The sequence below is a fragment of the Notothenia rossii genome (assembly GCF_949606895.1).
Source record: "Notothenia rossii genome assembly, chromosome: 1".
Taxonomy (NCBI): Eukaryota; Metazoa; Chordata; class Actinopteri; order Perciformes; family Nototheniidae; genus Notothenia; species Notothenia rossii.
The window spans coordinates 65,234,157-65,250,626 of NC_136912.1; the positions used below are offsets into that span (position 1 = coordinate 65,234,157).

Genomic DNA, 16,470 nt, shown 5'->3' on the forward strand with positions numbered 1-16,470 from the left:
AGAGGAGGAGGGGGAGGCGGACCCTTTCAGCAGCAGCATGCCCGCTGGGCTGGAGGCTCATCTAGAGGGAGACATTCAGCGGACAGAGCGGAACAGGCTGAGTGAGAACACGCGTCTGGCCACCCGGTATGCGGTGAGGATCTTTCGGGAGTACCTGAGTGAGAAAGCCCAAAGTCCAGACTTTGAAACTCTGGATAAGGAGTCGCTGTGCGCGGTCCTGCGCTCCTTTTACGCGGGGGCGCGCTCCAAAAGTGGACAGTTGTACAGCAAGTCGTCCCTCATCAGCATCCGGAGCTCCCTGAACCGGTACCTGAACGAGCCGCCCTACTGCCGCACATTGGACCTCACCAAGGACCCCGAGCTGCGCAGCGCCAACCTGACCCTGGCCGCGGTCATCCGGCGGCTGGAGGAGCAGGGCGCCGGTCCCGTGGTGCAGAAACAAGCCATCACGCGCTCGGACCTGCGGAAACTGTATGACTCCTCCGTGTTCAACACCGACACACCTTTCGGGCTACTCAACAAAGTCTGGTTCGAGACCTGCATGTATTTCTGCACCCGGGGCCGGGAGAACCAGCGGGAGTTGGAGGAGGACTCGTTCGGTCTGGCGGTGGATGAGGACGGGAGGAAGTTTGTGTATTTTAAAGCTCTCGGGCCGTACCACAAGTCCCGCTCCGCCGCCTGGACCAGGAAGCGTCCGGACTCAGACGAGGACACTCTACCCCGGATGTACGAGACCGGCTCGGAGCAGTGTCCGTACGCCAGCTTCGTCCGGTACGTGTCCAAACGGAACCCGCTGTGCAGGGCGTTCTTCCAGCGGCCCCGGGACCACTGCTGCGCGAGCGACATGACGTGGTATGAGAACAAAGCTATCGGAAAGAACTTGTTGGGCACGAGGATGCAGATGATGTCGCGCGCTGCCAAACTCTCAAAGACCTATACCAACCACTGCATCGGCGCCGTCTCCATAGCAACCCTCAACAGCATCGTTGGCGCCACGAGCTCCAGGCCGACGACGACGCTTTACGTTGCCTCGGAAACGGTCAACGGTCACGTGCAGTCCGACATCCAGCTCGTGATCCCGTACCTCCGCCTGGTGGCTGACGGTGAAGATGTGAAGCCGCTTCGTGGGGCAGGTGCAACGATAAACACATCAAAAACGATGGATAGGGTCCGCGAGGAGGACTCGGGGGCTCCACACGCCAAGAGGATGTGCGTTCGCCCCGGTACACGTGCGGAGACGCCGATGGAGAGGAATGAGAGCGAGTCGGATTCCCTTGATCGTCCGCAGCCCGGTGCGCGGTCCCCCTCGGCGCCCACACAGGTAACAGAGGACACGTGACCTCTCCCGCATCAGCACCACATGTCTCCTGTTTGTGTGCACATAGATTCTGTTTTTACAAACTGAGCTCATGACGTCCCCCCCACGCGCACCCTCTGTTCAAGAGGACGTGTTCTCTGTGAATTACGTGCACGTGTGTAATGAATTACAGTGTACTCAACATGAACGTGTTATAGAATAAGAGGGATCAAACAGCTTGGATACGATTTTTTAAAAGCGCAATAGGAGACTATTTTTTTCAGTTTGCGCATTGGCACAATGGTTGTGACCAGGGCAGGGGTGAAAGAATAATTTTTTACTTTAGTAAAAGTACCACAACCCAAATACAAAAATACTTAGTGAATAGTAAAAGTCCTTCATTCAAAATGTAGTAGCCTCTAAATATTAGTGTAGCCTATTTAAAGTCAGATCTCTCACAATGCAGTGGGGCAACTTTCAGAGTTACTATTATATTATGAACCATTATTACTGATGTATCATTTAATTGATTTAAAGTAGAAATGAATAAACAAATAAAATCTATTAAAAACTGTAATGTAATGTAAAAATATTATATATAAGTACAAAAGTTCCTCAAATGTTTACTTTAGTGCAGCACTTGAGTACAAACACTATATTCCACCACTGATCTGACCACAAGTGCTGGTGATGATTCCTGAATTTTAAAAAGGTTTACAGCGTTTATAGCCCATATGGGAAAGTTTTGAAAAAAAGTTCCTAAAACAATGAGCTTCCAAACTCTCTTTTGGTTTGTCCCTACAGGTGACACCGCTCATATTACAGAGACATTTGATCCATTGTTATTGATAACATTTATTTAACTGCAGCATATCCTTATTGAAGCTGCAATAATACTTATATTGATATGTGCAGTCTTAAGGTAGAGTGACAGATGGATTAGTACTGACAGTCTGTAGAGAAGTGTGACGCTTTATTTACCTTATTTTCCAATACTTTGGTGTTATAATCTAAAGCAATGCCCTTACGCCTACTGCTGCTGTTGGATGACTGTTTTAAAGTGAGTATGGGTATCCGGTCTCTGTTGACGTTTGACTACCACACTCATTTTACCCCACGTGTGCTTGGTGTCCCAGGACAGCCGTGGCAGCACCAGTGTGTGCAGTCAGCAGCGGCTCTCTGTGTCTCCTCTTGGCTCAGCCGGCATCCCCACAGCAGCCCAGCTCACCAAAACAAACGCACCTGTCCACATCGATGTGGGGGGACACATGTACACCAGCAGCCTGGCCACCCTTACAAAGTACCCTGGCTCACGGTGAGAACACAGTAAACATACTGTTCACATAAGCTTATATCAAGGTGTTTGGTATTGTCACCATCATTTATCCATTAATAAACATTCCTGTTATGCTGTGTTCTAAGACAAACCAAAACTAATAACACTCACTCACCAAATCCAAAAACTAGGGCGCTGAGCTTTGTCGTGCCATCAAGTTTAAAGTCTGGAACTGCTCCATACCATGACATCTGAAAGCTAAATGACAGTGAGAAACATTTATTTTATATCTGGGATGAGAAAAGAAAAGAAAACGCAATTACTATTGACGGTAGTTGCTAATTAAAAACATTGGGCGTGTAACTGAGGTCTTGTTGCGTGCTAGCTCAAATTCTCTCTGACCAATCAGGGATCTGCAGTTCTTTTCACTTAGCCATTCAAAATCCACTCAGCTCATTTGCAAAATCAGCAGATGTGTTTCTTAAAAAGGTATCTATCCACAGTGGAAAAACCAAAAGAGCAAGCCAAGTGGAGAGGAGGGGTACCGTGCAGTGGACACACCTTTGGAAGAAGAGTTCTCCGTTTCATCTCTGTTTCTTCTGGCAGGATCGGGCGTCTGTTTGATGGCACGGAGCCCATAGTGTTGGACAGTCTGAAGCAGCACTACTTCATTGATCGGGACGGCCCTATGTTCCGCTTCATCCTCAACTTCCTCCGGACCGCAAAACTCCTCATCCCTGATGACTTCAAAGTGAGTGTCTGTCTAGAGCTGTGATCAGGTACTACCACAGTTTATCACCGCAGTATCTGAACATGGAGACCAAGAGACTGAGGTGTCCAGACAGGAGGAAGAGTATATGGTCACACATTAAGAGAAGCTACAGAAACCATCCTGAGAGTGTATGATGTTATAGTTACCACATGGCTCAGAACTTTTCAGGCATCCTGTCCATCACAATGTTGTAATGTCAGTCACTGAACAGGGCACAGCAATTTGAACTAAAAAGCATGCTTTTGTTGGATGTAAGTCGTATGATTTCCTTACTGCAGTTCCTTTCAATATGGGATGGAATTAAATGAAAATGGACAATTTTGAATCATAATTTTATCGTCAGACAAGTGCAAACTTAAATTTAGTACATTCAACCCATGCTAGTTAGGTGCTGTGGGCAGCTATTATATACAGAGCGCCCTGGAAGCAGTGTGGGGGTCCGGTCAGGGACTTCAATCAACGACACTCCCAATGCCAAGCTAAGCATGCACTAAGATCCAACAGCTCACAACAAAGTCAAGACCCAGAAGAGCCCAGCTGGCTTTAGGCTTAATTTGATCACAAATGATGAACTATGCCGCCCCAAAGCTCCTTCGGGTAAACTGACGGCAAATGAACTGGGGCTCAGTCCCTGCTGCAGCGGACGCAGGTTTAAATCCGGCCTGCAGCCCCGTTACCCTTAATTCTCTCTATCGTTACATATTAAAGGCTGAACTGGACTTAAATATTGTCTATTTGATTAACAGTCACATTTGGTCATTATTATGATCAAAATATTGAACTCTCAAATATAATGAAAAGCTTTAATTATGACCATGTCCTTTCTTATTTACGAGGATGAATACTCAGTTAAATGTATTGTTTAGATTAGCAATTTCGAAAAACAGACAGGAGCACCAGGAGGAAGCTTAGCAATGAGCATTAGTGGGCAGAGAGTGTGAAAATGGCAGCCACAGACTGTTTTTGTCAGAGCATTTGATTTATTGGTTGCTGTCAGTGTAAAGACAACATTTTTTTAAATATGAAAGAAAAATCTCGAAAATGTATTGTACTGTATCGCTGTACACTGAAAAACGTTTTGCTGCTGCCCCCCTTCGCAGCATAACATTGTTAGCTTCCTTTAGGTAACACTGCCTATAGAGTTGTGCATCAAACAACTTTAAAACACCCAAACTATTATTCTAATGCAGGGGTCGGCAACCCCTAGCACGCGTGCCAGCATTGGCACGCGGCACCGTAACCAGTGGCACACTAGGAATAAGTGGAATAAGTGTGCAAAATATTTAAATTGTATTTTCGGATCTTGAACGAGACCGCCGCCAGAGCGCGTCTCCCCGTTACCTGCAGAAGGAAGCCATGCACGCAACGCAGCCCCGCTCTCTTTATCTCCAGGTGACTTTCTGCCGCTTTCCTCCGCGGTGCAGTGCTGATCGTTTCACCACGGAGGAAAGCACTTCTCTAATTGCAGTACCCATAAGGAGCTGTACAAATGCCGCAGTTTTTGCGTGGCTGTCTATTTAGTTGAAAGTCCAGTGGCGATCAGCTCATTTCTCATCGAAATAATATGCTACAAAGGGGCGGACTGGCCATCTGTGTGTTGAACTTTCCTGTCGGCTCCCAGACCGTAGTCGAGGAGGGCAGCAGCAACAAGCTTCAGGTTCAATAACCCACTTTAGCTTAAATGCCTGGAGAGAGGCGAGCTCTTCTTGGGAGGCCGTTGCATTTATTTAGCTGTTCTTCCGCTTCACAAAATACATCACAGACCTCTGTTTTTCTGCTTCCTCGTTTCACTTCCAGAAAAATACACACGTTCCCTCACTGTCGCTGTACCATCCACACACACATATGCACAAGCCACACCCCTCTCTCTCTCTCTCTTAAAGGGACGCAGCGAGGCTCCCCCGCCCTCCTGCTGATAGCGTCAAGCTCCTCAACCCCCCCCCCCCCCCCCCACACTTTGATAATTCTCGATCGATCGTTGGCACGCTGGTAACATTTGTTTTTTTAAATGGCACTTCATATCAAAAAGGTTGCCGACCCCTGTTCTAATGTATGTGTTTGTGGGCTTGTGCTTCTTTGTTGTTTGTTTATCTCCTAGCTTTTTTTCTTTCTTTGTTACCTCCGTATGTGTGTATATCTCTCAGCTTGTCTTCACCTATTGTATGTGTGTTTTCTGTGTGTGTGTGTGTGTGTGTGTTTGCAGGAATACTCACTGCTGTATGAAGAGGCCAGCTTCTTCCAGCTGACTCCTCTGCAGGCTGCTCTGGAGTGTTGGAGGATGGAGCAGGACTGTGCGGGTGTGTCCCCAGAGTGTGAGTGTGTGGTGATTCATGTGGCTCCAGAGCTCGGTGAGACGATCAGCGTGAGTGCCCGCCGGGCCACCATCGAGGAGGTCTTTCCTGAAGTCAGAGACGCCATGTCCAGTTCCGGGAACTCCAGCTGGAGCCAGGAGTCCACACACATCGCTCGCTTCCCACTCAACGGATACTGCCACCTCAACTCTGTCCAGGTACTGGCTTAGTTTCTTTGTGGGTTTTATTTTCATTTCGGTGAGCAACTAATGACATACAACAACAATGACTGATATTATAGGCCCTGCTTTAAAACGTTTGCTCTTGGCTCTCACCAGCGTGACCATTTATAAAACTACAATAGTGATAAATAACAAAAGCAACCATGGATGTATTTTGTCATGTATACATCAAGAATAAGATTAATTTCCAAGATACTGTGGAACATTTAACTAATGATCTTTCGCATGCACTGTAACCCCATAAAGATTTCCAATTATTAAACAGAAAACATAAATGATTTAAACAGTCTGAGAAACTTATATACCAATTTTTTGGTAAAATTGTCATGAGTGTGCGCCTCTCCTTAGACCGTACTAATAACTATTTATTGATAATAGCCAATAATGTAAGCTATTTTAAATTCAGGATCTCTCACCTACATTTAGTTTTACCAGCCATAAATTGAAATTGTTTTCATAACTTTATTGTAGTTAAAACGTGCACTGTGGAGCTGTATAATCTTGTCTCTTCATTAGCTTAGAGTCAGCCCGTTCCTTTCCCGGAAAGGACAAATCAAACTGTAGATAGGGGACAGATCAAACTGTAGATAGGGGACAGATCAAACTGTAGATAGGGGACAGATCAAACTGTAGATAGGGGGCAGATCAAACTGTAGATAGGGGGCAGATCAAACTGTAGATAGGGGCTTTTACGTACATCAATGGACAATTTAGTTCTCAGCTGGAAAGGAAGGGGTATTCACTTGTTTGCAATCTACAACCTCAACAGTAGATGGCACTATAAGTAAATCCTACACACTGCTCTCTTAATTATTTGTTTCTATAAAATACTTACTTCTTGATTTAAACATTTTAAAATGATTGACTTCTCATCTCTCAAATAATGAACAACGACTGTACTGAGTCACATTCGTTTTTTTACATTTGTTATGTTGCAGCCCTTTGCTAGAATTAATCAATCTATACTCAAAAACGCATATTGACAAAGCAAAAACAAATGTAATACATTTGGTATATATATTCTAAGAAACACTGATCATCATCATATCGACATAAGCATTAACTACTTAATTGAAGCACCTTACCAGTGATGATAGCCTCTAGTCTGGATTCCATTCTTCTCTGCAGATCTTCTCCAGCCTTGTCGCATTGAATCGATTTTTCATTAATTAAATTACAGATCAATATTCAGTCAAAAAGCCGCGAATGAAAACGTTGACAATGAGCCGATGAATTTCAAAAGTGGAGATTAATTGACACATTTCATTACTGTATGTCTGTGTCACTTTGTCTCAAGGGAAATATCAGTGAGACAGAGAGAGCCAGAGAAGCTCCTGAGGGCAGACTGAGATAATGTCACCATGCTGTTCCCTTCAGTAGGAAGGGGAGGGAGAGACAAACTAATGGATTGCTCCTGAATGTTGGCGTTTCAGGCCACAGGCTGGTGGATTTTTACCCAGACAGCATGAAGAGTGACCCTCTTACTCAGCTATCATCAACACATTTAAACACACAAACACCAATGCAGGCTTCACCAGGTACATTACAGAGTTACACATTAATCATAGAATGTTTTTCGTCTTTTGCATTTACACTGACCACATGTAACTGGCAATATCATTTTAGGATAGGTACCATCACATTTCCTCTTCTGGAGAAAATGTATTGATTTATTGATTTTACTGTCCACCAGTTGTAGACAGTGCACTGTACTTTAAGAATGAAATACAAATGAAGAAAACATGTTGACCAATTTCTACAATGTGCAAAGCTCTCAGAAAAAAATGGTTGGAAGTGAGAATACACAACCAAATAGCCTACCAAAGAACAAGCTATTTTGTTTGCTGCTTTTCATTCCTGTATTTGGTGGTGTTTCCTATCTTTGTTTCATTGTCTGCAGGCTATGTATGTTTATCCCCTGCCTTTATCCATTGACACCAACTAGCTCACAGCTTGGAAGGTATTCATCTTAATAAATAAGGACGCTGACAACATAAAAGTAAAAGTTCTCTTTCGGAACTCAAATTGACTAGAGTTGACATGAGCTCTATTCTGGTGCAGGGGCAACAATCTGTTAAAGGGGCCATATTTGTATTTGGTGCCTCTACTGTGACATGTTCACATGCTTTAATGTTCAAAAAGCTCTTTATTTTTCTCATACTTCCTGTGCATCAGCACCTCATTTCACCCTCTGTCTGAAACCAGAGCCCAGTCTGCTCTGACTGGTTAACTGGTCAGCTATGTTGTGATTGGTCGACCACTTCTTGGTGAGAAACACCCTCTTTCTCAATGTCGAGTATACCTGCTGCAGAGCCACTATTTCAAGTATACTACGTCATCGAGTGGCGCCGAATGACTGTTTAAATGCATGTTAAAAGCCCAGCATTCGGCGCCACTCGATGACGAAGTATATGAAATAGTGGCTCTGCAGCAGCTCTACTCGACATTGAGAAACGGCCCTCAAACAAGCCTACTACCTGGTTCTTCAGGCTCTCTGCATCAGCTGTGTTAAGAGATGAGCTCCTTTTCACTTCTGAATTCTGCATAAAGCAATGTCATGAACACCTTCTTCTTCAGATGATACAGTTAATACAGAGGTTCAGAGAGCAGAAAGGACATCATCTCACCTGTAGATATGTTTCTGGTGTCATACTCTCTCTGCAGAAAACAAGAACTTGTTGTATCTTGGAGAATAAGTTTTTTGTCCTTTGGGTGATTAAAGTAGAAGGTCAATACTTTGTCAATGTGGAGATAGCTTTCCATTAACCTGTTTGAGATCTCTTACCTAAGCTTTGTGTTTCGGTTCATTGCTCCAAGAGTTTCTATCACAAAGCAGTACATTAACACCAATCACATCATTAAAAAGGCAGCGCTAAGACTGCTCCTTTTTCACTTTTATGAAGTAATCTTGTTACAGATATGGGCATCTGTTTAATGCCTGCTATATAGTGACGCCTGTTGGCGCTTTGGTAAACTGCATGCTGACACAGGCATACGCTTTGATGTACTACATGCGCAGACGCGGGAGGGTACATGTGATGGAGTTGTGAGTTACTGAAATAAAGCTGCAGACTGAAACAAATCCCTCATCTACGAAAGAGTTCAGATGGTCAAACTAAGAAGAAACGTACTCAGAGTGACACAAACGCCTCCAACATCATTGGCTGTGACCATGCTTCATTGCCTCAGTTGATTCAACTAGCAACTGCCGTGGCATCATTTCAATAATCTGCTGCAATGTTACCAGAGTTGCATTCATTTTTCCGCCAATATCTTGTATTTATGATGGGAGAGTGGCACCACTGCGCAAAGTCTTCTTCAGCACATCCAAAAGATCCTCAATCGAGCTGAGATCTGGACTCTGGTGGCCAATCCATGTAAAGGATGTCTCATGCTTATTTACAATGTGAGCCCGATGAATCCTGGCATTGTCAACGATGAATATGCCCGTGCCAATCAGGGAAGAAAAACTCCATTGATGGAAAGACCTGGTCATTCAGTATATTCAGGTAGTCAGCTGACCTTATTCTTTGGGAACATAACGTTGCTGAGTCTAGACCCGACCAACTGCAGCAACCCCAGATCATAACACTGCACCCCAGGCTTGTACGGTAGGCACTAGGCATGATGGGTGCATCACTTCATCCGCCTCTCTGCTTACCCTGATGCGCCCATCTATGTACAGTATATAGAGGGCACTAAAGTGGGAACATTTGTAAAATATTCACAAAGTGCCTTCATATTGATGTACGAAATGTTGAACAAGCTCCATCTTGTTTCTGGATGAAGTGTGTAAATGTGCTGCTCTGCTTTGTGTGCCTGCAGGTGTTGGAGCGGTTGACGCAGAGAGGGTTCTGGATCACAGGGTCATGTGGCGGTGGAGTGGACTCATCCCAGTTTAGTGAATACATTCTACGGAGGGAGGGCCAAGGCAGCCGACAACCCCCCAACCTCATACAAATAAAACATGAACTCAAAGACTAGTAAGAGTAAGAAACTCCAGCAACTGTTTATCACAGCAAGAGCCGATTCACTTCAGCATGACAGAAAAAAAAACACCCAGAATATTTACCGCTGCACTGAAAACAGGCTGTATGGGTGACTCAGATGCAAGTCTTTTTTGATACTTAGCACATGAATTAGACAGTAATATTATTACAGTATAAAATAGATTCATCGGTGCAGGGGAACAGTGGGAAAGGTGACGTATAGCATTAGCATTTATATTGAAATGGAGGTTAGCACTGTAGATTATATATTTGATCACTGTATATGTCATTTTATATTGTGATATAGTATATTTCCAGGGAATCAAATTGAAAAAACATTGATAGATAACAATGAGATGCTCATGACTGTTTTTGTCTTATCCATCAAATAAATACATGAAAATCAGGGTACTTCATCACATTGATGCAAAAAACATGTACATTGGTACTGCTATAGAACAGTCCTGCTCAGAGATTTAGACATCGCCCACATGTCCCCAGCAGTTGTTAAAGATAGACCTATGAAGTTATATACATTTGGCAAAATAGAAAGTACAGTATGTATATTAACTGTGATTTTGACCAAACCTATTTCATATTGTCTATGGTCTCAGACCACATGCTGAACACACATGCACTTTCACATCATGCTTATGTTTACAGAATGATGCAAAAATACACTCTTTGGAAATGACTGGTGGCTACAGCTCATCAAATTAGTGCATGGTTTTTACAAGGGCTTATAACGCATTAAAGAGGCCCGCTTATTATTTGACTCTTGTTTATTTCCGTATTATAATGAAATCACTAACGATACTCCCGCCTCTATTGGCTAGTGCTCTAACACACTGTACATTGTAAGCTAAAGGGCTGGCTGTTTTCGAAACATCTCTAAGCGGTTGACCAATCACAAGAGAGCTGGCCAGTTAACCAATCACAGCAGACTGGGCTCTGGTTTCAGACAGAGGGTGAAAAGAGGTGCTGCAGCACAGGCAGTATGAGAAAAATGGAGGTGTGCAGCGCAGTGGGTAGAGCCTTGGTATGGGGATCAGATGGTCACAGGTTCAAACCCCACTGCAGTCAGCATGTCGTTGTGTCCCTGAGACACTTCACCCCAAATTGCTCCTGTGGGGAATGTCCACAGTATTGAGTATGTAAGTCGCTTTGGATAAAAGCGTCTAACAAGTAACATGTAATGTAAAAAGCAATAAAGCGCTTTTTGAACGTTGAAGCATCCAAGGATGTCACATTAGAGGAACAAAATACAAACATGGACCTTAAAATAGAAGAATTTTGTTATGTTTATGTAAGAATGGGTTGGTAAGTTTGAGAAACCGGCTCAAGATACACTTTTTGTTATATTCCATGGAATGCTCTTAACATCCCGATAGCAATGAACATCTTAAGTGCTTTGACAAAAAATCCATAAAACATCTTCATCTGTGGAAGCCGTAGCACTGTAAAAAGCACGACCAATCATTTTAGCCGGCCCGGCTAAAATAACTGGATGGCCTACCTGCCCGTCAGCCTTCCATCTGTGCACAAACTTATCTCATGCCCTCATTGGTCATGTGCACGTTCCTGTGTGTTGGAGGAGGGGCTCTGTAAGGAAGTGGCAGATTTGTTCCGGCTGTGTATTTCCAAATTCTAGCGCACTCGAGCTGGTTTCTCCAAAATTACCTACCCCACCTTTAAGATACCTTTTTTCTAGTATATTGTGACTTAAAAAGTCTGACAGATTAATACTCATATTGGATTTTTCGGAAACTGTTCACAGAGAAGAAAATTATCATATAAATAATTTGTTTAATGTCAAAGATGTACATACTATCCTGCCGATAGGGCTTTTCATTTAGGAAGATAACAACAAAATTACAAAGTTTAAAGGATCTGTTGCTGTTCAGACTTGGATGACAGGTCTACAAATAGTCTTAAACATTTCATAGCCAAGGCTATTCGTTATTATGCACTGTATATGTTGTATAGGTACTGCATATGTTCAAGGCAACTGTGTATACATCATGAGGTAGAGCCTTGCATGTAACGTTTCATTATGTTGCACTACTTGCAGAGACCATCATGTACTTTATCATAAAGCAAATCCAAAGTGTTTGCATTTGGCAAAGTACACTTTTAGAGCACAAGCACAGAGTTCTCCGTGAACAAAAAAACTGATTTATTTTATTTGTGACTTCCTTTAATATTTTTTATAATAAAATAATAGCAGAAAAATGATATACACAAAGGATTTGACTGTTTTTCAACCCAAAATGGCACATTTTTACAAATTCTAATTGGAAACGATGGGCTTTAGGAACAGAAACCCAGGCCAGCATTGTTAATATATATCATGTTTTCTCTGTTATGCATAATTCTTGTGAGAACATTTTATGATGAATAAACTGGAAGTCATGAGGCATATCTGAAGCGCTTTGCAGTCTGCTTTATTCTTTTAGCCAGGAGTTAAGAGAAGATGGATATCAATATTGGGTCTTGTTTTTCAGGTTAGACAAAACACATATACCATGTTAATAGCAAAATCTAGAAAATATGGAGGTTGCTTTTTCAAACTTTGAACAGAGACAAGCTAGCCATTTCAATTTCTAAAATATATATGTTATAGGAAATATATAACAGGAGACTGTCTAACTCATGTGATGTGTAATTCCTACATAGTTCTTTTTTTAACCATTGTGGAGCTTCTCTAGCTCAAAACAACCGATGATAATACAGATAACAGGATGTGATGAATTCAAAAAAGAATTTAATGGTCAAACAATACACGAAAAACAAAAGATTCAACTGAGAATACTTCTACTTTTTCAACACTGTTCATAGAACACTGGGTGTTTCCTAGAAGCTCTTATTAACTCATCTTTTTAAATCATACTCATAGATTACTTAACAAAAAAAGCAAGTAAGTGCTTAAGAGAGCAGCTGCTTTCCAACATTCCAGCACTACGTTCTGAACAACGTATTCAAAAAAAATAGTAGATAAACAGAAAGATATTAATCCAGGTGCAAAAAAAAAAACTAAAGACTTACTGTGGATAATAATGAAAGCAATTCAATTATCACAAGTAGCAACTCAGAGCATGGCTTTGTACAGGGTGAGAGAATGGCGGAGGAAGCGATCCTGCTCCATACACAGCAGCAGGTCCCTCATCATGACCCGGGACACTCTCTGTACACACTGCCTGGGCAGCACAGGCACCTGACACACACACACACACACACACACACACACACACACAGGTAGAAATATGAGAGGGTTTTTCAGATAGATTTGTATACAAATAACAATAGTCTTCATTATCATAAAGTAGCCCTGCACACTGAAGCTGCTGTTATTATGGCCAGTGTTTGACACATTTTCATGTACTGTGTTATATAGGCTTTTGTGCATGTAAATGGTCTGCAAAGGCTAAAATCCCAAAGTTCCCTCCAAAGGGAGTTTCTCTCCGCCCCCTGCCTGAAACACCTCAATTGGACTCCTTTGTTTGATTCCATAACATATTGAAGTATGTAACCTATGTAACACTTGCGCTTCTATTGGCTAGCGCTCCAACACATTGTACTTGATAGGATACGGGCGGGACATCTCTAAGTGGTTAACCAATCAGAGCAGACTGGGCTCTGATTTCCGACAGAGGGTGAAAAGAGGTGCTGCAGCACAGGCAGTGTGAGAAAAATAAAGACCTTTTTGAGCATTAAAGCAGAGACATGTTGCAGTAGAGGCTCAACATACAAACATGAGCCATGAGTCGGTCCAAAAAGTTGATGAATTTGACCTTTTCAACATAAATGATCTGAGTTAATGTCATTCTAAAATGATGAATAAATAAAACATTGTTCTTTCCCACTGTGAAAAGTGAAAGTTATATCACAATTTATGTTTTACTAAGGCTTTACCAAACAGCTGACATTCTAATCAGATGAATTACTTTATCGACATTGAAGATTTTGTTCTGGCTGTGATTAGCATTTGTATTAAGGATTATTACATGTGAGGGTGATGTCATAACATTTTACAAAATACATTTAAATCCTCATTTGAAAGCCTCAACCAAAGTTAAAATGTTAAAAGAAATGACATTTTGTACAGCCCTGTGACAGTAGCCCAATAACACGTTCCACCGGTTCTCCACCCGAGCTCATGAGTGAAGAGAATCTGAGAGAACAGAGCTTCCTCTCTACTCACAGGAGCATCGCTCCTCCAGTGTGAGCTGAGGTAAAGCCGGCGCAGAGGTAGAGGAAGCCCTGCGGCGGTGAGAGGCGGCAGGCAGCCGGTTCCGCTGGGTAATGGAGTTTAAAGGCAGCAGGAAGCAGGAAGCATGTGCAGCTAACAGAGCGTCCTCGTCTCTAAGCCTACAGCCAGCAGGGCTCAACTTAAACACACAGAGGTAAAGACTCAATGAGCTAAACTCACAGTCTCACTGATGCTGACTGTGGAGAGTTGCGGGCTTCCTGTGTGTCTGCCTGGACTCTATAGCACCTCGTTCCATCATCATCTTCTACTTCTTCGATATATCAGTTGGTACGTCTTCTGTTGGTCTTCATTCATTAGAATTCCACATCTAAACTGGTTAAGCTACGTAAGTGTTGGAGGTTGTCTTAGTGGAAGAAACATGAGAGCAGCTTGAAAAGAGGTGTTATAGTCTATCATTACACGGCTTAGTAAAACAACTCAATTCTGATTGGTCAATTTGGAAATTCAGCGGTCTGTTCTTTCTTAATAGCAGACCGCTGCTCAGGTTGTCTGATCAAGGGACTGTGTGCAGTCATATCAATGCACAGGAGTAAGTCCGGTCAATCTTATGTCAGCTTTGGCCAATAAAACATTAATGTTCCTCTATCTGAGAACACTGTGGAATGCTTTTTGAAAAATCACTTTTATATTTGTGGAGAGAAACTTTGGATTTAGGAGCCCTAAACTATCCCAAGTAAACTGCTTAAGAGAAGTAAAGAGCAGGACGTCAGAGAAATCAGCAGAAGTAAAAACTAAAGGGGACAGTAGAAGAAGACAGACAGTATGGACTCTGGCAGTGTTTAGAGACTGGCTGATGGAAAATAAATCGTGAACGGACTTGGACAGCTCTAGAAAACCTCCATCAGTGCTTCTGTCACGGCAGTTCCAGCTGTTGCTGCTCAGCTGAACTGACTATTTTTTCTCAGCTGAAGCAATGTGACCATTTTTACATATATTTTTATTTTAAAATCCATATTGTTAGTCAAACCGCTGATTGTGGTTGAGGTTATTTTTTCATTGATGACCGGCTTGAAGCATATTATGTATTACTTTATAAACTGTTTAGATGTTTACACTTTCAGACAAACTTGACTTGTGTCTTCCTTTAAGACGACTGCATCTATTATGAGCAAAAACAAATATTGTCAATTCTCAACTCATGTTCAGTAACCCAAAACAGGTACTTATACCGCATTTATTAGGAAGGAGGATGTTTTTATGAACGACAAACTTAAATCATTCCTCCCTTTTTTTCTATTAGATGCGCAACTTGTAATCACCGCTGCTTTGAGTTCCTCTTTTGACCAGACATTTTGTTTCTCTTCAATCATAACAAACCATTTTCTCCACATTTCTCATGTCAATGAACTTCCTGCTGTTTCACATTAAAAGCCTTACAGCAGTTCAAATGACATGAGTCATTAGAAAATGTCTTTGTAGACTTTTAATGTGAAATTAGAGTCTCATCGCAGTCGATGTATTTTTCAGCACACAGACCTACCTGGCCCTCAGTGAGCTCCAGGGGCCTCTTCCTGCGGGGCCCGATGGCAGCCAGAGCCGTGAGGTTGGCCTCTCTCTGCTGAACCTGAGCCTGTTCCATCTGCTGCATCTGAAGAGAGTAGAGACACGGGATTATATAGTATCATATTTAGACATGTATAATAATTGTTGGGGCTATTCAGCTGGCACATGGACTGTGTGGTCGAGTCTCACAAAACACATACACACCTCTTTGGCTCTTTGCTTGAGCAGCAGAAGCTGTGGGTCTTCAGTGTGAGAGCGACTCTGGGATCACAGACATGTTGAGTTAGTAATACTGAAACAAATAGAATGTGGTGTGATCTAAAATAACATTGACATTTTAACAAAAAAGACCATTTTAAATCCTTCAAATGGTTAGCTTTATAGTATACTCATCTTGGTTGTGTAGATTAAATTAGTTTTTTCGAATAAAAAAAAAGTAAATGTCGTCTAAGTAAAAAAGGGGCAGGCTTCTTTCTGGCCCAGCTTACTCTGGCCAATCGCAGCAGCCTCTCTCTCTCCTCGTCATCCTTCCTCTTCTTCTTCAAACTCTCCACTTCCTCCAGGAAGCGAAGCTGGGAGCGCACATCGCTAACTTTGCTATGCCAACAGTCCTCCTGCACACACAATTTATGATTACTAATTATGATGATGATGAACACTGTTCAACAATATGAGTGCCATTATGCACACACAGAATACTCAGCAAAACAAGAAATATGACAAATAGCTGCATTGACAATGAGCCATATAAATGAAATCAATGAAATGATATAATGTGAAAAGGATGTGTAAAAGCTAGCAATAATCTTTGTAGTAACAAGAAACCAACC

General features: G+C 42.5%; 2 protein-coding genes across 5 annotated transcripts in view; one reads left to right on the forward strand and one right to left on the reverse strand.

The window, feature by feature from the left end:
- LOC307024583 (uncharacterized protein) lies at positions 1–12,963 on the forward strand. The gene is made up of 5 exons (XM_079658851.1): positions 1–1,321; positions 2,434–2,612; positions 3,180–3,324; positions 5,549–5,854; positions 9,704–12,963. Exons 1-5 carry the CDS (start codon positions 38–40, stop codon positions 9,860–9,862), a joined length of 2,073 nt encoding a protein of 690 aa, XP_079514977.1. The 5' UTR covers positions 1–37; the 3' UTR covers positions 9,863–12,963.
- The window catches only part of taf4b (TAF4B RNA polymerase II, TATA box binding protein (TBP)-associated factor), a 16,112-nt gene continuing 12,256 nt past the window's right edge, over positions 12,615–16,470 (reverse strand). For all 4 annotated transcript variants that reach the window (XM_079658471.1, XM_079658469.1, XM_079658470.1 and 1 more), the window contains 4 exons: positions 16,129–16,254; positions 15,845–15,901; positions 15,618–15,725; positions 12,615–13,081 (listed from right to left, as the gene is read on the reverse strand). In XM_079658471.1, the coding sequence (XP_079514597.1) occupies positions 12,956–13,081; positions 15,618–15,725; positions 15,845–15,901; positions 16,129–16,254 (417 nt within the window). In that variant the 3' untranslated portion in view covers positions 12,615–12,955. The remainder of the gene's footprint in view (positions 13,082–15,617; positions 15,726–15,844; positions 15,902–16,128; positions 16,255–16,470) is intronic.